This window comes from Tasmannia lanceolata, unplaced genomic scaffold (assembly GCF_043159265.1).
Source record: "Tasmannia lanceolata isolate RefF3 unplaced genomic scaffold, GAP_Taslan_0.1 ptg000015l, whole genome shotgun sequence".
NCBI lineage: Eukaryota > Viridiplantae > Streptophyta > Magnoliopsida > Canellales > Winteraceae > Tasmannia > Tasmannia lanceolata.
In genome coordinates, this window is record NW_027518692.1 from 11588285 (window position 1) to 11609320 (window position 21036).

The following is a 21036-nucleotide window of genomic DNA, read 5'->3' on the forward strand; positions in this document are numbered from 1 at the left end:
AGAGAAAATATTTCCGTAGAAAAAATTCAGAGAAAATTATAAATTTTCCTCCAAAAATTATAAATTTTTTCCACTGAAAATTATAAAGAAAACATTTAAAAAAGAAAATTTTTTTTCCCAAGAAAAACATTCAAAGATAAGTATTTTAAAGAAAAAGTTTCCCAAGAACCCCCAACACCTTAGAAACGACAAAAAGATAGGGTGCAGAAATTTAAAAAGTGGGCAGTGGGAATTGAAGTTCCTATATGTTTTTAATAGCAGGAAGGGAACTAGGTTTTGGGTAAAACACAAAGGCTAAGCAATTGAAGGGAAGAAAATGGCGACGACATCCATAGAGAGAAGGCATGGAGAGGAGATTTTGTCATCAGGGACAAAGATGGTGAAACAAGGAGAAGGTCTGAGGCAATACTACCTTCAACACATCCACGATCTCCAGCTTCAAGTCCGTCAAAAGACCCACAATCTCAATCGCCTCGAAGCCCAACGCAACGATCTCAATTCCAGAGGTCAGTCCATATCAATAATTCATCAATTAAGATGAAACGCTAACCCTAACTCTAATTCTTACATCAATGATCTGGTCTTTTGCTTCCCAACAAAGAAAAGTACTGAAACCCTAACCCTAATTCTTAGGCCAATTCTCTCAATTCTAGAGGTGATTCCATCAATAATTCATGAAGCAAGATGAAACCCTAACCCTAATTCTTACTTCTGTGTTCTGGGCTTTTGCTTCGCGATGAAGAAAAGTACTGAAACCCTAACCCTACTTCTTACATCAATTATGGGTTCTAGTTCTTGGAATTCTGTCTCTAGTTATTACTATTTATTTCTATATACTGGGTTTTGGAGTAAATTTTAGGGCATTATCTATATTTCAATTCTGTGAGTTTATTTGTATTTGTGGGCTGGGGTTGTTAGGTTGTTTTGGAATTTGAATGACTGAATTTGGAACGTTAGAATGATGCACTCCTTGTGTAGAAATGACTCTTTGTTGAATATTTTATATTTGGGATATTGGGTTGCTTTGTGAATCTTGTATGCGTTTTAAAATATTTTAGATTTGGAATATTGAGTTGCTTTGTGAATCTGGTATTTGTTTTGGAATTGGACAGTGAGGATGCTTAGAGAGGAATTGCAGTTGCTTCAAGAGCCTGGATCGTATGTTGGGGAAGTGGTGAAAGTCATGGGAAAATCGAAAGTCTTAGTTAAGGTATGATAAGTATTATAATGGCTTTTGTTGCTGGTTAAGAATGCACACGAGTCTAATTTGGGAGTATTGGATCTAATTTCTTTCAAGTATTACACTAATAAGTCATTTTGTAACCTGGATGTCTTTTTTTTTTTTTTTTTTGAACGGTATTGTACCTTGGATATCTTTTCCCCCTTTTGGGACCATACATTTTTATACATATTTTTTCAAGTTGTTGCTCTTATTATAAGAAGTATTAACTGTGGGTCAATGCGTGTGCGTGTGCACATCCCAACACACATGCACCCACATACACACGCCCAAGCATGTGTGCGCGTATTCGTGTGTGTGTGTGTGCGTGCGCGCGGGCGTTGGGGTGTATGCTGCATGCGTGTGTTTGTTTGTTCGGGAGACAGGTAGCATCCACATGTACCTCATGGAGCAGGGAAAACGTACTTCACGGAGTAGGATATTGTTTTTCGACCTATCTTGGCCTTAGAAACTCGGAGGTGGGAGCGGGGGCGGGGAAGCATGAGGGTCTAGAAGAGTCTAAGGTTGGGAGCGCCATGGTAGCGTTTATGCAATATTTTCTTTATATGTTTTTCAAAATTCAAGTACATCAAAAAGTGGTAATTTCTATCTGTCTTTGTATATATCTTTCAAAATCTAAGTACATGAAAAGTAGTGATTTCTAACCGTCTCCATTTTCATGCCCCATTTACTCATGCCTTCTGAAAACGCCTTTATGCTTGCTCTAATGAAGTACTTTGATGAGTTAGAGGAGTTTGATGCTAGTTAGTTGGTGGTGGTTAGACTGATGGAGTAATAGAAATAGGTTGGGAGCGATTCCCGTCTCTTTTGGAGCGCCATGGGAGCGGTTCCCGTCATAAGGGGAGCGGAATCACGGTTCTAGCTTGGGAGCGGCACCCATTAGTAAGATTCCTGCTTCTAAGATCTTGGCAGGGGCACCCATTTATATTTGGTGGCAGCGGATAAGTCTATTATGGTTAATGATTGTTTTGAGAGAGCAGGTGATAGGGCGATCTGGAGGCCGGCTTTTAGGAGGAATTTTTTTTAAAGAGAAATTTTGCCTATTGTTAGACTTCTGCAGACGCTTGAGGATACTTACATTAGCTCTTTGAGGACGGACAAAAGAGTGTGGATCTGGGAATGTTCTGGGTTATTCTCTATTAAGTCTTTTTATAATAAGTTGGTTCCCTGTTCTTCATCCTCTAATTGGACAAAGGTCTGGAAAATCCAAGCTCCTACAAGGGTGTGCATTTAGTTGGACGGCCTTTCGTGGTCGTGTCCAGACAATTGATTTCCTTAGGGAGAGGAATATGCTAATAGTTGACCATTGTGCCCCATGCATTGAAGCGGGGGAGTCGGTGGATCATATTTTTATTCACTGTAGAAATGCTAGGGAGGTTTGGGGTGGGGGTGGGCTACTTTCGAGATTTGGAATTCATTGGGTCTTTCCTTCTTCCATTCAAGAATTATTTGAAGGGTGGTCGCTGATCCCGTGGAGAGAAAAATGTAGGGTGCTATGGTCGTTGTCTTTGCTGGCCACGATGTGGGTTTTATGGAAAGGAAGGAAAGGAATGATTTGAAGGAGTACCAAAATCATCTCATTTTCTCTTTATTAATGTTATAGCTGTTACGATTGTGTGGGCAAGATCCCTCCCTCTCTTCCACTTTGTCTCGGCTTTTGAACTTTCGGAGGGTTGGAGACTGATTTGTAATAGCGAGTAGATGAGATCCCGGATTGTACAACTATGGCAAGCTCCACCAGTTGGGTTTCTGAAATTAAACTTTGATGGTTCTAGTTTTGGAAATACGGGATCTACGGGTATTGAAGGCGTGTTGAGGGATTCTTCGGGGGAGGTCATTTCGTCGTTCTCAGGTCCTATTGGAATAGCGGATGCCAATGAAGCTGACGTATGGGAGGTTCATCGTGGCATAATCATGTTGGATAAAGATAGATTGAACCAAACTATAGTGGAAGGAGATTCTCTTAATGTCGTTAGGTGGCTTACGGGATCCTTGGTTCATCCTTGGAGATTTGTTCAATTCTTCGACGAGATCAAGGAAAGGTCTGAAGGCTTCTATCTCAATTTTGCTCATGTGAGGATATCTACAAATGGGATTGCTGATAAACTTGCTAAGGATGGAGTAAATAGGCAGAATCTAGATTTGTTTGATTTTTTGCTACCTTGATGGACCATAAGGGTTTTGGTGACTGGCTTGTATTTCCTTCTTTCTTTTTATTTTGTTCTTGTTCTTTGTGGGTGGATTTTCTCAATCTTTCCCAGTCCTTTAATGAAATCTGTTACCATTCAAAAAAAAAAAGAAGATCTTGGCAGGGCATTGCTTAAAAATTTGTAGATTGACAACTGATACTGTAATTTGTAACAGCTGCTCAAAGAAACCCATTCTCAGTTAAAACCAAAAAAAATCATGTAAATATCTAACATAATAATTCTTAATTTAAATTTTTAGGTACAGTCCTTCGTGCAAGTTCAATCCAGCTGCTGATCATAAATAAGAAAGATGGACTATTGTGTTATCTGGTTTGGGTTTGTGTATTAAGTTCATTAGTTGAAGGCACTAACTATGTCAACTTACTATGTCATAGGGTTGAAATTTTATATGGATATGTCTAAAAGCTATTACCCAAAAAATAAGTACGCTTTTAAAGCTAGGGGATTGTCTATGGGTGGGGAAGGAAGAAGGCAAAAGGCTCAATCACTTAATTAATTGGGATATGGGTTTTTTACCTGAGAAAAGTGGTGGTTTGAAGATTGAAAATTTGGTGGTGAGAAATAAGGCTCTGCGTTAGTTGTTTGGGGAGAAAAGAAAGGCTCTTTAGAGAAAAGTTATCAAAAGCAAGTATGGGGAAGGGAAGGGATGGGTGGGCGGGCTATAGGTAGGTTAGGTAGAGGTTGCAGCTTTGGAGCATGGAATTCATTTTGCCCTATTCTTGAGCGATTTGCTAATATTATTAGGTTTAGCGTGGGGAATGGGAAAGGGGTGAGGTTCTGGCACTTTCCCTAGCTTTCTCGAGCTACTTTAGGATAGGGAGAGGTAAACATGCATTTCTTTACAATTGCCTTGAGAGGGTGGGGGGAGGGTGGTGTGTGGATGACTATTCTTTAGAAACCTTAAGAGCTCTGAGATAGATTGTATGTGATTTACAACTAGAAGGAGAACTAATATCCAATAATTTGACTATATGAAAGTCCAATCAAAAGATTGGTTTGGACTTATACTTCAGTTATTTGACTAGATCTAACTATTGAATTCTAGGATCATTTTGTTTAGTAGATTCCTATACAAATTTCGCTCAAATACGTCCATTGAAGTTATGATCAAGTCAAGCACTGAATCTTAAGGTTGAGATTAACCAAATCTGGTCGTGAATTCCAGATCATATTTATTTCTATATATTGGGTTGTGGAGGAAATCTTTGGGCAGTCGATCCTTCTCATTGGCCGATCTTCTCATATGTTGAAGTTTAGGACAAATTGAATACACAAATCCTGAATCTCGGCAATGGTATTTTCAAGCTTCCAAGGTCCTCTACTTTGTTCGACGCCGATGCCAAAGTATTTGACGAGTCACCTTCAATAACGAGAGGGCCCAAATTATACTTAGAATACCATCTTAAACCAAACCAAAAAGTAGAGCTTCTGCTTCGGCTTCATTAGCATCACAAAAGCCAGCCAGACCCGAGAATGACATCAAAATAACACCATTGGCATCGCGTATCAAACCCCCAATGCCAGCACGACACAGATTACCAATTGAGCTTCCATCAAAATTCAACTTGAACCAACCAAGCAGAGGAGCCTTCCACATAGGAGAAATTCTCTCTAATTCTCACGACTTAGAGGGCATCTGAGAGGAGCAATATCATACTTCAAATTCTGTGGCCGTATAGATCATGATTGGGTGGAGGGACAAAATGGATGTCTATAATTTGTTGTGGGTTTTGATGGCGATCTGGTTGTTAGATGAGTTTGAAACTTGGAGGAAGAGGTTTAATCTGACCCTGAAGGCATTATGACAAATTTAGGCCCTTGACCACGCATAGATTGGGTTCAAAGCTCATCAACTCATAAGATGGAGTATAATTAAGATGGTTTAGGGCGATAAGTTACTCGGGGTCGTTATCTAAGGTAGCTTGAAGTTCATCTAGGACTCTGCCAGTCTTAGGGTGACTACAGTAAGCTTGTTGGCAAATCGGCTGGCATCGTGGGTTTGCTCACCATAGATGCGAGTTCGAATCCCCCTGGCCTTACCTGATGCACGTGGTATACGGGTGATTGCGTGCATCCGTAGGGATTAGTCCTGCCCTGAATGGGGTAGGGATACCCTATGTCATAAATAAAAATATCCTGTTGGAAATACAAGTGAGCACATCCATTGTCTCCCTTTATTTTGGTGAAAAGTCTGGATCATTTATTGCTTTTGATCTTGCTTGAGATTTGTATACCTTGCTTTGGCCCTGTGGGCAGAACTCGGTTCTCTTCAGTAGCCGGTGCCTCTGTAATGAGTGGCAAGGAGCGCCTCTTATAGTGAGGGGCATGGGATCAAGTTCGTTTTGGCATTAGATTACATGTCCGTCTGCCTCAATTGACTAACTTAACCCCTGTGATTTTTTGTTTGTTTGTTTTGCATATGTCATGCAAACAATCCTGCCAAGGTGATTGTTGGCCCAATTTTCAATAAGGTTTTCTCGGAGGTTGCACTGAATGGTTTTCTCGGAAAGGCTGAGTTCTTTCCCAGGTTCATCAGAGGGCAAAGTCAAGTGCCCTTATGTCTGCATGGACTTGGTGGAATATAAACTATCAACAACTTTCCTTTCCATTGTTCTACTCTCTCTCTCTCTCTCTCTCTCTCTCTCTCTCTCTCTCTCTCATTTAACTGTTCCTTCAAAGAATAAACATAATAAGAATTCAGTATCCAATTTTCTACATCCGGGTTATATGGTGGTGTTTTTTATATCTCGTGCGATATGTGTTACTTGGTGCATCTAATATTTTTCAAACATTTGCCCCCAATTGGAAAACTCGAGATGTTACTAAGAATGGTGATATTGATGTTGTCAATTGGATAAAACTCCATATTCTAATATCGCAATGTTTTTTAGTGAAAAAAAAAATCTCATTTCCCTCTGTTATGCTGTTGAATGAAAGAAGTGTTTCTTTTTTAATAGTAAAGAAGTGTTTTCTTTTTTCTCTTATAAGCTGTTGAATGTAATGAGGAACCTGATATTGTTTTTTATTGTATTCCCAATGAGCTATAAATTTTTTCTCTTTTTCAGGTTCATCCAGAAGGGAAGTATGTTGTTGATATTGATAAGAATATTGATATTACAAAGATCACACCATCCACCAGAGTTGCTCTTCGCAATGATAGTTATGTGCTTCACTTGATCTTGCCAAGCAAAGTAGATCCTTTGGTCAATCTTATGAAAGTCGAGAAGGTTCCTGATTCTACATATGACATGATTGGTGGCCTTGACCAGCAAATTAAAGAGATAAAAGAGGTTTAGGGCTTAACGCTAAATCTTGATTTATTTTGCATTCAGGACACATTTAGTTACTCATAGCTTCAAAAATCCTATGGGCCCAATTCATGTCTTAGGTTAATTTTCATAATTATTTTTTGATAAATAGGTTACTGCTAATTTAGTTAATATATCTGCACTCAATTGTTGTAATCTTTTCAGGTCATTGAACTTCCAATTAAACACCCTGAACTATTTGAGAGTCTTGGAATAGCTCAACCAAAGGTATGTTTTGCCATGCAGAGGAATTATTTCTGTTCCTTGTATTACATGTGTATGCTGCTGATTGATTGGTATTGCATATGTGCGGCAGTCTATATGGAATAGAAAACTCATTCTCTTTCTTTGGTGAATACTCAGGGAGTGTTGCTTTATGGGCCACCTGGTACGGGTAAAACTCTGCTAGCGAGAGCAGTGGCTCATCATACTGATTGCACCTTTATCAGGGTTTCTGGTTCCGAGTTGGTTCAAAAGTACATTGGTGAGGGATCTAGAATGGTTCGAGAACTTTTTGTCATGGCTAGGTTTGTTTTCTTTTTGTTCTTTTTGGGAAGTTGTTCTGCTGTTTACTGATTATTAACCCCAGTATGTCTGCTATTCAACTCAAGGGAACCATGTAAATACAATCCAAGTTTTGATGTATATTGTTTCCAAAAATTTGTATTATCTTTTCAGTCATCGATATGTTCTGTTTTTTTTTCCTTTGTTTTTTGTCTGAAGTGCTTTTGAATCAAAAGAAATGCATGGTAGAACCATTTAATGCTTACAAGTATTATATAATGCCCAATAAGTTGTGACTTCTTGCTTTTGCAGGGAACATGCTCCATCAATCATCTTCATGGATGAGATTGATAGCATTGGGTCTGCTCGCATGGAATCAGGGACGGGCAATGGTGACAGCGAAGTGCAGCGTACCATGCTTGAGCTTCTTAATCAACTTGATGGATTTGAAGCATCCAACAAAATCAAAGTATTGTTTTACTTCTCTAGTGAAGTTTGTGGAAAGTAAATTTAACTTGATCATATACTTAATACAGAACATATCCCTTTTCATAGGTTTTGATGGCTACAAATCGGATTGATATTTTGGATCAAGCCCTCCTCAGGCCCGGACGGATTGACAGGAAGATCGAGTTTCCGAATCCCAACGAAGAGGTGAATGCTACATCCAGCAACGCCAAAATATTTACTGTCTCCATTTATACATGCACACAAATTCGATGCGCTTCTTTTTAGTCTTCTTTTTATGACTTCCATGGAACAGTGGAGTGGCCCACATCACTACCACACATGTTCTATGATGTGGGCTGCATTATGTAGCTTTTGTGTGCATAATGGTAAGTTCTTTTGCTAATTTAGTGTGCTATAGTGTAATTTCATTTCTGGGTATTTCTTGTTTTCAGTCCCGTTGGGATATCTTAAAAATACATTCGAGAAGAATGAACTTGATGCGTGGGATTGACTTGAAGAAGATTGCGGAAAAGATGAATGGCGCATCTGGCGCAGAGCTCAAGGTGCGTTTCATTCCATGTAACCAGTGCTTGTTTGTTAATTCGTGTATGCTGCATAATTTTGCCTTTCTGTTTGCACAACACAAAAAAATTGGAGGGTGAGATGGCTGATTATCTCGCAAAGAGCAATGCCTTCTTTTTCCGTCTTAAAGAAAGTAGAAAAAAAAAACTTGATCTAAGATAAAGGAACTTAAGAAATCAGATTATGAAAAAAGAAACTTGATCTGAGATAAAGGAACTTGAAAAAGCAATAAAATAAAATAAAGGAACTTGAAAAATCAGATTGTACAATATGCCGAGACTAGGAAGTGAAAAAGTGACCGAGTTGTAGGTTGACTTGACTTGGGCAGTTGGGCCCTATATGGATCATGAAATTTTTGCAAGTGCTTAACAAAGTTACAGATTGGTTCATCTCAATCAACTCAGTTATTGTTTGAGCACTAAAATAACTTGAAAATTCAGCTCTTAACTTTTTAAACTTGAGAAAGTCAGTTGAGTAGTTGATCAAGTTTTGAGTCAACTGGGACTCTGGTCTTCCTTGCATCATTTTGTATAATCTGTTAACAAGGGCAATTCGATCTTCTGATGAAAATTGTTTGTTCGTTCATTCCTATCTGCAGGCGGTGTGCACAGAAGCCGGAATGTTCGCTCTAAGGGAGAGAAGGGTTCATGTAACACAGGAGGATTTTGAGATGGCAGTGGCGAAAGTAATGAAGAAGGAGACCGAGAAGAACATGTCTCTAAGGAAACTATGGAAGTGAAAATACTGCAGCTGGGGTTTACTTTGTTCTTCTCAACTTGTATTTCTACAGCCAAGGTGATTAGATAATATCAGTAGCCTTGGATCTTTGGCTCTTTTTATCCCTGTTGACTTATTATTACTTGTTTTAACAGTCTGCTTGATATTTAGACAAATCTGTTATGGGTCCCACACAAAATGTTTCATTATAGCGGGCTGAAAACAAATGGGCTTGGGCCCAAAAAACTTTCTAATCGTGTTATACTAGGCTTACTAGCCATCCAAATCAGTGGTCCCAATTTTTCATTCTTTGTTCTTTTCCCTTATGTGATGTTTCTTTGTTTTTTCTTTGGGGTTTTCCGACTCGCATATCCCTTTCTATGTGTGTGTTGCTAGGTTATCAAGTTATGTCTCAATGTCTTCTCTTTCCCAACCATAACAGCTTAAGCACCATCTCTTGTTATTTCTTTTTTCTTTTTACTTGATGGATTAGATTTCAAACACAGAGCATCAAACTCATTGAATCACTCTCAATTAATTAGTTTTTTGACTCACAATTGGTTCTCAGAATCCAAAACAAACAGGGAATGTAATTTTGAGTCCAATAATCAGTTTATGACTTTGCAATCTGTTCTTAAAAAAACCAAAACAAACAGGGCCTAATATTTAGAGGACATGGGTCCTCTTGAAATTGATACATGATTAATATGGATGTCTGATAGTTTGATGTCATTTCATTAATTGTGAGCGGTTCAACGAGTTTAATAAGTATTAAAGGGTGTAATGAAATTGTCGCTACGTTTATTCATTGGGGATTTGCTAGATTCATTAGGGGTTTGCTAGGGACCATCGCAGAAGGCATTTCGCAGGCTGGCTGTTGCATGAGAGCAGCCACCTCAGATGAATTAAATGAATAACACAAAATCTGTTGAAAAGTGAGCCTATGTGGCTGCTCTCATGCAACAGCCGGCCCGCAAAATGCCTTCTGCGATGGTCCCTAGCAAATCCCTATTTATTAATGGCATACCTATAATTATTTGGATATGCTACTAATTTTAAAATCTGGATAGTGTCGGGCTCTAATTAAAGTTACATTAGATAGAGCTTGAGCTGTATAATCCTAGATGGAATTTATAAAAATCTAATCCAGGTTGCCCTTGAGCTTTCATATTGTATCTCCGCTTGATCTAGTGTGTATTCGTCCCTTTTAAAATATAATGTGTATACTGCAAACGCTTAGCAGAAAACCACTTCGCTGTATTTTTCTTCTTACGCCATGTTTAGCAACCAAGAATTGTTTTTTCATGATAAATTAATTTCTCAAGTGGTGAGAGAGGGGTAGGACTGGGTAGAGATTTGAAAGGGCACGAATGAGTAGAGGGTGAGAAAAGCCTCAAATACGTAATGTGAATATTCCACCAAAAGTATTCTTTTAGGCCATGTCTGTCTGCAAGGATTTTTTTTTTTTCATGATAAATCAGTGTCTCCAAGTGGGTATGAGAGGCGTAGGGAAGGTGGGAGGAGATTTGAGAGGGCAGGAATGAGTTGAGGGTGAGAAGTGGAAAAAAAATCCGGAAAAAATTGATCACATTTGGAGTGGAGTTTTTCCCTTATATTTCAGGCTTTTCTTGCCCAATCCTCCGTGATTCCCTCTTGTATTCCGGAAAACAAATCCCTCTCCCAGCCTTCCTTACCACTTGAAGAAGCTAATTCAAGATGAAAATAGATTCATGGTAGCCAAATATGCCTTTAAAGTCATTACTTAAATTTATGGAAAGTGACGGTTGTTGGCGTTTTAGTGTGGCCCACATTGATGGGACCCACATATAGAGAGAACGTATTGTTCTTCTAGAATTCTTATTCCACTAAAGTTTTATTTACAAAGGGAGTCTTTAAGATAAATCCCAAGTGTTTTGAAACTTTGAAAAACCAAAGAGTCAGTCGTGTGATAGATACAAAATTTAACGTGTATCCAATATCTATAAATATGGGTTTCGCTTGATGGTAGCTCACTCATACGTTATAGCTAAAGTTTCATCATAAAGAGGGTCTCCTGAGAGGAAATTTGTACCTGCGATTCCATCGATCGAGCCTTAAGGTCTTCTACAGATTAGAAGATCTCTCTTCTCTTGTTTGTGCTCAGTGGAGATCGTGTTCGTGTTCGTGATCTTCGATTCTAATCGCCATAGCCGGAGGTAAGTTGCGCATTTAATTTGGAATTAAATAAAGTCTAACAGTTGGTATCAGAGCAACCTTCGGGTCTTGGCGATTAATCAAGTGAGATCAATTTATTTTGAACGAAAAAATCTCCCATTGTTGTCACCATCCCAAGAAAAAACAGCATTCCTTCAACAAACTTGGTAGTATGATTAGGGCCGAAACTTACAACCTTGAGACCCTTCAGTGTAGCCAATAAAATAGTCACTAACGATTTTTAAGTCCAATTTCCTCTCATGTGAATTGAACACTTTAACCTCAACTGGACAGCCTCTTATCCTTAGTGTTTTTAAATTGGGTTTTCAACCAGTCCACAACTCGAATGGAGTTTTAGGAAGTGCCTTACTGGGAACTGTATTTAAAACATATACGACTGTCTTTAAGGCTTCGCTCCACAAATTTAATGAGAGGGTTGAATGACTAATCATACTTCTAACCATAGCCATTAGCGTGCGATTCCTCCTCTCAGCCACACCATTATGTTGTGGTGTTCCCGGCATGGAATATTGAGCAATAATGCCTTCTTCCTTTACGAATTCTGCAAATGGACCTGGCCTTTGTCCCATTTCAGTGTATCTACTATAATATTCGCCTCTTCTATCTGATTTAACGATCTTTATTTTCTTTCTATATTGTCTCTCTACTTCTGCTTTGTAAACCTTAAAGGCACTTAAACCTTAAAGGCACTTAATGCCTCACTCTTTTCAAAGAGAAGATATATATATATCACGTATGATCGTCGATGATTGTCGATAAAAGAGACGAAATACTTCTGACCATTCACGCAAGGAGTCGAAAACAACCCACAAATATCTGTATGTATGATCTCTAATTTTTTTGAACTCCTCTTCGCACCTTTCTTGAACTTGTTTGTCTGTTTTTCTTTATGCAGTCCACACAAGTTTCAAAGTTAACAAAATCAAGAGTCTCTAGAACTTCATCTTTTATAGACCTTTTAATGCGCTCTATAGAGATGTGACATAATCTCCAGTGCCATAATGTAGAGGAATCCATATTCTCATGACTACGTTTAATGCCGACACTATTTTGCATAGTTAGGGTATTTTGAGGAAAAATATTTAGGCTCAAACGATGTAACTGGAAAAATATTCCTATGCTTCAGCTGTTGACAATTGATATGTGCACAGGTCTATGTTAGACCAGACATTAGATACGCTGTAAGGATGCTAGGGAGATATCGGAATAGCTCTAGGATGAATCATTATATAGCTAATAAGGTTTAATTGGACCTTCAGAATACGAAGGATTACATGCTGACATGCAGACGGTCGGAGCACTTAGTAGTGATCGGATATTCAATTTCTAACTTTGCTAGTTGTCTTAATACTAGGAAGTCGACATCGAGGTATGTCTTTGAAATACAAGGTGACAGCCCAAGAGGGGGGGTGAATTGGTCAATTAAAACTTTGAGGCTTAATTTAAATAGATTATTAAATCAAGTTTATTAATTAAGCATATATGGTCTAGCCCTTTTTCAAATGATTAAGATATTATAAGCTAGGGTTTGGATGTTACTTTAAGCATGCATTCACTAACCATTGTTCAATTAACACATAGACATAATTTAGGTTAAAGATTACCAATCACCACAATGTGAAAATCAGAAGGAGAAGAAAAAGCATCCACAAGGCACCAGATTTATAGTGGTTTGGTCACGACTTGACCTACTCCACTCTTCCAAGTTTTCCTCCTTGGGATATTCACTAAACCAATAAGATTCTTCAACGGGCGAATCTCAAAGCTGTACACAAACTTCAGCAACTTCAAAGGGATCACACCCTTTCGCACGAAGCCTTTACGAGGACGCCTTCCTCTTACAAATGATTTACCTTTCTTTCCGGACCAAATCGAAGACCCTCAAATATAGAATGAAGAAATAAAATGAAAGAACTCTCAATGCCTCTTAGATAGGTGGATTACAACTTTCAAAGCCCACAAACTCTCCAAGGAATAGATACAAATGTAAAGCTTATGGAGATCCTCTTGATAGAATGTAAAAATCAAAGTTCAAAGAGGTTTAGCCTTTCATATAAAAGCTTAGGTTCAAGAAGATGAGATTTGATCTTCCAAAAAGATTATTTAGAAAGGTTTAGATAGTGTATATATAGCCCACAAGGAAATATGACCGTTTGGGGGTAAAACTATAAATTACAGGGTTGAAAAAGTCAACCTGCGAAAGCCCCAACGGATGTATTTCCCTGTCGCGGCGGTCGACCGAGGCACGACGGTCGCCCTCCCTTATCGGGCTCTAAATTTGAATTTCAAATTTCATACTGACGCGGTCGACCGGCCCTATGGCGGTCGCTCGATGAGGGCAATCTGTTTGAATAGAAATTCGGCTAAAAAACACTATCACGGTTGACCGGACCCATGGAGGTCGACCGCCCACACCATACTGGATTGTTTCTGTCTAAAATAGAAACGTATCCGTGGTCGGTGGGCTTACCCCGGTTGACCGGCCCGATAAATTTTGAGATGTCCTGAAATTCCAATTAGCATCCCGCGGTCACTCGGTATAGCCCGGTCGACCGGCCCTAAGTAAAATTTCATTTTAAATTTAAAGACCAGGGGCTTTTGGGCTATGGTCTTTGGGCTTAAGTCCAAGGTTTTCAAACACATTTCTAGGTATGTGTTGATGGTTTTCAAAGATGTAAAATGTTACGTATGAAAACCATTTTGAAAACCTTTTGAGAGTGCATTTAAACATAAAATCAAGAGGACTCCAAATACATTCTAATAATGTATACCATTGAGTCTTCTTGGAATGTCTTGGCTCCTTTGCAGTTCCTCTAACTTCTTTCGCTTGAGTGAATATCTTGAACTTTGTCATGACTCTTGTGACTTCCTCCAATCTTCAAATCATGTTGAGAGGTGCATGAGGAGTCATCAAGGCATGTTCAACTCCAAGCTTCTTCTTGACACTTGTTGGGAACTTGTAGGATCTTCATGATAAGCTTCATGACTTGAATATCTTCAAATGAGGATGTATCAATTGTAGGTGCAAGCTCTTGATCAATGTGAGTGTGGATCCACAAGCCATGTGTTGAGTTGAGTTGTGTAATGGCGATATAACATATCAAATTCCTGTGTAGAGCACAACATCTCAAAGCAACACATTAGTCTGACAATGCTAATCAATTTGTGTTTGCTAGCATCAAAACAAAAAGGTAAGGTGAATGATTGAACCCATGGGAACCCTTGGGCTTACATTCTCCCCCTTTTTTATGATGGCAAAGAAATTGATTAGGGAGGAAGGAGATATCAACCAATAGATGAATAAGCATGATATGATATACACAATAGAGCATAGCTCCCTCTCACTATATGCACAAATATACTTAATGACTGTAAAACATATGGTGCATATACAATTGGACTACCTAATCAATTTCTAAAATTCTCCCCCTTTTGGCAACAGCAAAAAGGTAGGGTTCTACAAGTGAAAGTGTAAGTGGGGTGTCAAGATGAATAATAGCTTGTCTAAGCTATGTGCCTTGTATATGTATACCATTCAAGCTATAGGAATGCTTGTCAAAGAGAAAACAAAAGTGAAGTGCATGATAAGCTATTTTTTTAAAAAATTTTGAGCAAATGATTTGCAAGATAAGCACAATAATAGGGGTAATAAACCATATGAGCATATCATATTGGTCTATATAGTCATGAATATATAACTATTGAGTTCTCCCCTATGAATTTGTCATTGGCCCTAGGTGAAACCTGTGTTAGAGGGCATGACAGACATAATGAGACAATAAGGTGAATGATTTGAACACTTGGGCTTTATTTGCAACTTTTGAGGCAGATAAGTATCTACATGAGCAAAGATATGCTCAGATTTATGACTTAACCATTTAAGTTAATAAGTTGCATTTTGTTGGGGATTTTTTGTCATAGGGCAGACAAGTCTCTTCCTGAGCATGAACATGCTCAGAATTATCATAACTTTTGAGTTTGAGTTGTTTGGCCCTAGGTAGTTATACGTTTGCAAGTAAAATCTCCTCCTGATTATGTGTGATTAATCTAAATGTAATTGACTCTAGCACATAAGTCCATGATTTTAATTACCTTACCCATTTCAATTTTTCTCCATTCAAATGAGAGAAACAGTTTGAATGGATGATTATTAGACATAGTATTGTAAAGTGAAATAAATACAGTCTAATAAACACATGGATACCAAAATAATAAACAATCAAAGGAATACACATCCATGACAACCAAAAGAACTCATGTATATATACAAATTAGACAAGAAGAGATCCCATATACATGAATGAACGATGGAAGAGACATACCCTCTTCACATCATGTCAGAACATAATCAAAGATACATGAATAGATACTGTCATACAATCTCTGAGTCATGAAAAAAAAAACCAATAAAGTATAATGCCCCTCTAGGCATCACCATCTTTCAACCAAAATATCAAGGCCATACTGGGCATCCAAACATACTATGCACAAGCCCATCTAGGCCAACATCCACATAGTCATAAGAGCCCATACTGGGCATGTACAAATCAAAATAAAATCCCACATTGGGCATAAACATCATCCATGAAGAAAATGAGAATACAATGTGATCGTCTGTGTCTGCTGCGAAGAAGAGAGCTAAAAAAAATGATAATCAGTAGCAAAATGTGATCGTCTGTGTCTGCTGCGAAGAAGATGCTGTCTATCTATCAGCCCTGAGAAGGAGGAGGCTGATGCTCACAAGATGGAGACCGAGAGGTGTAATATCTGGCAGATTGACTCCTCTGATAAGCTTGCATCATCTCCCTATGCTGCCTTGCCATAAGCTCCATAAGTTTCTCATGATCAGAGGCTCTCTGACTCTCTGCAATCGTAAGAGCAGTAGTGAGGGTGTCAAGTCTAGAGGTGACAGTGCCTAGCTCAGTCCTTAATGAGGCAATGTTCCTGGCAAGATCCTCAGACGAGCCAGTGGTGGGAGCTTGATGCTGCTGAGCCTGTCTCTGCTCATGTGCTCTAATATTGCCCTAATTTGAGCCACATCTTCTGCTTCTCTCATGGCCTCATCAATCTCGTCGTCTGCAACCCCACTAGGACCAGCTCCACCAGGGATAGGATTTTTCATAAGTGTAATGGTGGTATGGTTGAGCACGAGATCAGGTTCTTGTAGGGCTCATTTGATAGATTAATTTTCCAATGTCATACAAGCTTAGTAATAAGTATCCCAAAGGGTAGACCTCCCTGTCCTCTCTTTCCAGCCTCATCCATGTATCCAAGAATAATATACCCTAAATTCAATTTAATTTTCTCCATGATACAGTGGATTACTAAGGCTTCAAAAGGCTTTACGGCATCAAAATTTTCAGCCCAGGGAGTGATATTGTAGGCTACTATTTTGTGAATCAGTTTAGCAGTATCATTTATGGAGCTGACAGTGATGTTTAGATTTTCTCTAGGAGGATGTACAGTTCCTAAGGTTTTATATACATCTGTCATAGTGAAGTGCTTGTCGATCTCATTCTTACTCCAGAAGAAAATTCTTTTACCATCACCTCAATAATTCTACAGAATTCAGCTATGTTTAGCCCAACCTCTTTTTGAAGATATGTGTTCATCACAACACCGTTTTGTGAAATATCAAGATTAGCATAGAAGTATTTGATCAATTCCGGATAAATTATAGCACCATATTCGAGGAAGAATTGCCAACCTTGATGTGCGAAGAGCAGCCTAAGTTGGAATTTCTCGAAGTCCTTGAACATCACTTTTCTGCTTGAGATGAGGACACGCTTTGAGTATTCTTCGTAGCGGTCCATTGCCTTTTTATTGAAGAAGCGCTAGGTGGGGAATACTTCTTCTTCGGGTTCGGTTCTCGCTCGTTTGACCTTTTGAGCGGTCGTCTTCCTCGAGGTAGACATTCTATAACTTGGGTTTTGAGGATAAATGAGAAATCAAAGTGAAAACAAGAGAGATTTGGTAAAGGATGATGGAAAATAGATGAAGAGGATGAATGAAGAGAGAAATTAGTGGATTAGGGAGAGATATGGCGAGAGAGATGAAGAAGATGAACAATGAAGAGATTTAATGGAAAGAAACAAAGAAGAAGGAAAGAAAATGAGAAATGGAGGAAGGGAGATGGATCAAACCTCACTAGAACCCTTTAATCTTGAAGCTTTGACACTTAAAATTGATTTAGAGGTGAAGAGGAGCAAAAACCCTAGGAGAAAAAATAAATGGCGGAAGTGAAAAATGAAACGGCGGAAGCCATTTAAAAGCAGTTTTTTATCGTCACGGTCGACCGGGTTATGGCGGTCGTCCGCCGCGATACTACTGTCCATTTTTTATTTTTCACATTTCGATCTTCCGCGGTCGTCCGCAGAAGCTCGGTCGCCCGCCGCGACAAACTTGTTCCTTTTTTATTTTTGTCCAGATTGCCTTCCGCGGTCGCCATCCGAGGCTCGGTTGACCGCCACACCCCTGTTTTCAATTTCTTGATATTTTTAAAGGGATTTTGTGGACAAATCGATTTTTCCTATTTTTCTCGCCTTTATGGGATTCTAATGAACATGCAAACTCTATTCTTAGGCAATATGAGAACATCTAAAAATTCATTTCAATTTTTCTAACATTGATGCTCAAGAGGATGATTGGACATATATTTTCAATGGAGTTCTTTGTGGATGTTCTAGATGAATTTTCCTAGATATACAATATGATACATGTTGATCTATGTCTAGCAATGTTTGACATGTTAGCTCTTCTAGTTGTGAATGCGAAGTGCATATCTGTGTGTTTTTGCACTTAGATGGATTTCAATAAACGATTTTCAATAAAGCACAACATATAGTCTAACGAGGTAATTTCTTATTTTCTTTATAGACTATAAGGATATATGATGTGATCATGAAGCTCAATAAGCAATGATACATTCTATTTAAAAACATGACTAATGGTATGTATCTATGCTTGATCATGAAATGATGTATCATTAAAGCACAAGTGATCTAGATACAATAAATGTTATATTGATACAGTATCTAGAGAGAATTCATATGATATAACAATTAGAGCACAACCCCATATATTGATAATTTCAAACAATGAGTTGAGTGGGGTATTTTGGAACCCAAATCAATTTGGTTCCAACCAAGTTTGTGTGTGGGAGTGTATCTTTCTTATCCACACAAACTTGCTTGATTTCACAAATCTAAGCCTATACCTAGGTTTGTGATGTCCTAATCTACCACAATATGAACATGAATAAGTGTGGGTAGATGAGGAACAACTAGAACCACAAGAATACATATGATGATAAACATGTGTCTTTTTCTTCTTGTATTCTTTGGTTCTTCATAGAGAGTTCTTTATTAACTAATTTAATCTCATTTAATTGATTTTCAAAGCAATTTGTTTGTTAAGATAAATTAGCTTTTAATTTTTCTTCATGCTTACAAACAAGTTTATATTTTTCATTTAAATCTTTGTATGTGTTATCAAGGCTTTCTTTTTCTTTTCCAAGGATAGTGCACTGTTTTATTAAGTCATCATTTTGTTTATCAAAATTTTGCTCAAATGACTTAATTTTTCATTTCTTGTCAAATATTCATTAACTTCCGATTTCAAATTTTCAATTTATTTTTCTAGGTCGGAAATTGAGTGTTTGAAAGAATTTTCATTTACAAAAGATTTTTGAAGAGTCTCTTTTTGTTCAAAAATAATATTTTTATCATTTGAAGAGAGACTACTATTTTTCTTATAAAACTTTTCAAGATTTGTCCAAATATTTTTTGCATTTGTACATGATGATATTTTCTCAAAAGCATTAGGACATAGTCCACAACATATTATAATAATAGCTTTTGAATTTAATGAAAATAATTTTGCATCATTTTTAGTGCATTTCCTTGGAATAGAAAATTCCCTTTCAATGACATCTAAGATGTCAAAGTCTATGGATTTGAGATAGGCAAGCATTTTTATTCTCTAATTACTAAAATTCGTTCTATCAAAAAATGGAGGAATTAGAGTGGATTGGCCTAGCTCGAGATCCATTTGGATTGTCACGGATCTTTCTCTTGTAGATTTTTAGATTTAAAAATTTCTTTAAGAGCCTGTGCTCTAATACCAAATGAAATACAAGGTGACAACCCAAGAGGGGGGTGAATTGGTCAATTAAAATTTTGAGGCTTAATTTAAATAGATTATTAAATCAAGTTTATTAATTAAGCATATATGGTCTATCCCTTGTTCAAATGATTAAGATATTATAAGCTAGGGTTTGGATGTTACTTTAAGCATGCATTCACTAACCCTTGTTCGATTAACACATAAACACAATTTAGGTTAAAGATTACCAATCACCACAATGTGCAAATGAGAAGGAGAAGAAAAAGCATCCACAAGGCACAAGATTTATAGTGGTTCGGTCACGACTTGACCTACTCCACTCTTCCAAGTTTTCCTCCTTGGAATCTTCACTAAACCAATAAGGTTCTTCAACGGGCGAATCTCAAAGCCGTACACCAACTTCTCCAACTTCAAAGGGATCACACCCTTTAGCATGAAGCTTTTACGATGACGCCTTCCTCTTACAAATGATTTACCTTTCTTTCCGGGCCAAATTGAAGACCCTCAAATATAGAATCAAGAAATAAAATGAAAGAACTCTCAATGCCTCTTAGATAGGCTGATTACAACTTTCAAAGCCCACAAACACTCCAAGGAATAGATACAAATGTAAAGCCTATGGAGATCCTCTTGATAGAATGTAAAAATCCAAGTTCAAAGAGGTTTAACCTTTCATATAAAAGCTTAGGTTCTAGAAGATGAGATTTGATCTTCCAAAAAGATTATTTAGAAAGGTTTAGATAGTGTATATATAGCCCACAAGGAAATATGACTGTTTGGGGGTAAAATTATAAATTAAAGGGTTGAAAAAGTCAACATGTGAAAGCCCTAACGGATGTATTTCCTTGTCGAGGCGGTCGACCGAGGTACGGCGGTCGCCCGCCCTTATCGGGCTCTCAATTTGAATTTCAAATTTCATACTGACGTGGTCAATGGGCGGTCGCCCGACGAGGGCAATCTGTTTGAATAGAAATTCGGCTAAAAAACACTTTCGCGGTCGACCGAACCCATGGAGGTCGACCGCCCACACCATACTAGATCGTTTCTGTCTAAAACAGAAACGTATCCGCGGTCGCCCGGCTTACCCCGGTCGACCGGCCCGATAAATTTCGAGATGCCTTGGAATTCCAGTTAGCATCCCGCGGTCGCCCGGCATAGCCTAGTCGACCGGCCCTGAGTAAAATTCTATTTTTAACTTTAAAAACCAGGGGCTTTTGGGCTATGGTCTTTGGGCTTAAGTGCAAGGTTTTCAAGCACATTTTTAGGTGTGTGTTGATGGTTTTCAAAGATGTAAAATATCAAGTATAAAAACCATTTTGAAAACTTTTTGAGAGTGCATTTAAACATAAAATCAGGAGGACTCCAAATACATTATAATAGTGTATACCGTTGAGTCTTCTTAGAATGTCTTGGCTCCTTTGCACTTCCTCGAACTTTTTCCGCTTGAGTGAACAACTTGAACTTTGTCATGGCTCTTGTGACTTCCTCCAATCTTCAAATCATGTTGAGAGGTGCATGAGGAGTCATCAAGGCATGTTCAACTCCAAGCTTCTTCTTGACACTTGTCGGGAACTTGTAGGATCTTCATGATGAGCTTCATAACTTGAACATCTTCAAATGAGGATGTATCAATTGTAGGTGCAAGCTCTTGATCAATGTGAGTGTGGATCTACAAGCCATGTGTTGA

General features: G+C 38.2%; 1 protein-coding gene across 1 annotated transcript; it reads left to right on the top strand.

Annotated features, from left to right (window-relative positions):
* Positions 1-258: 258 nt before the first annotated feature.
* LOC143845806 (26S proteasome regulatory subunit 8 homolog A-like) lies at positions 259-9317 on the top strand. Its single transcript, XM_077354213.1, has 9 exons — positions 259-506; positions 1113-1210; positions 6516-6740; positions 6924-6986; positions 7122-7285; positions 7575-7731; positions 7818-7916; positions 8165-8275; positions 8893-9317. Exons 1-9 carry the CDS (start codon positions 317-319, stop codon positions 9031-9033), a joined length of 1248 nt encoding a protein of 415 aa, XP_077210328.1. The 5' UTR covers positions 259-316; the 3' UTR covers positions 9034-9317.
* The last annotated feature ends 11719 nt before the right edge of the window (positions 9318-21036 follow it).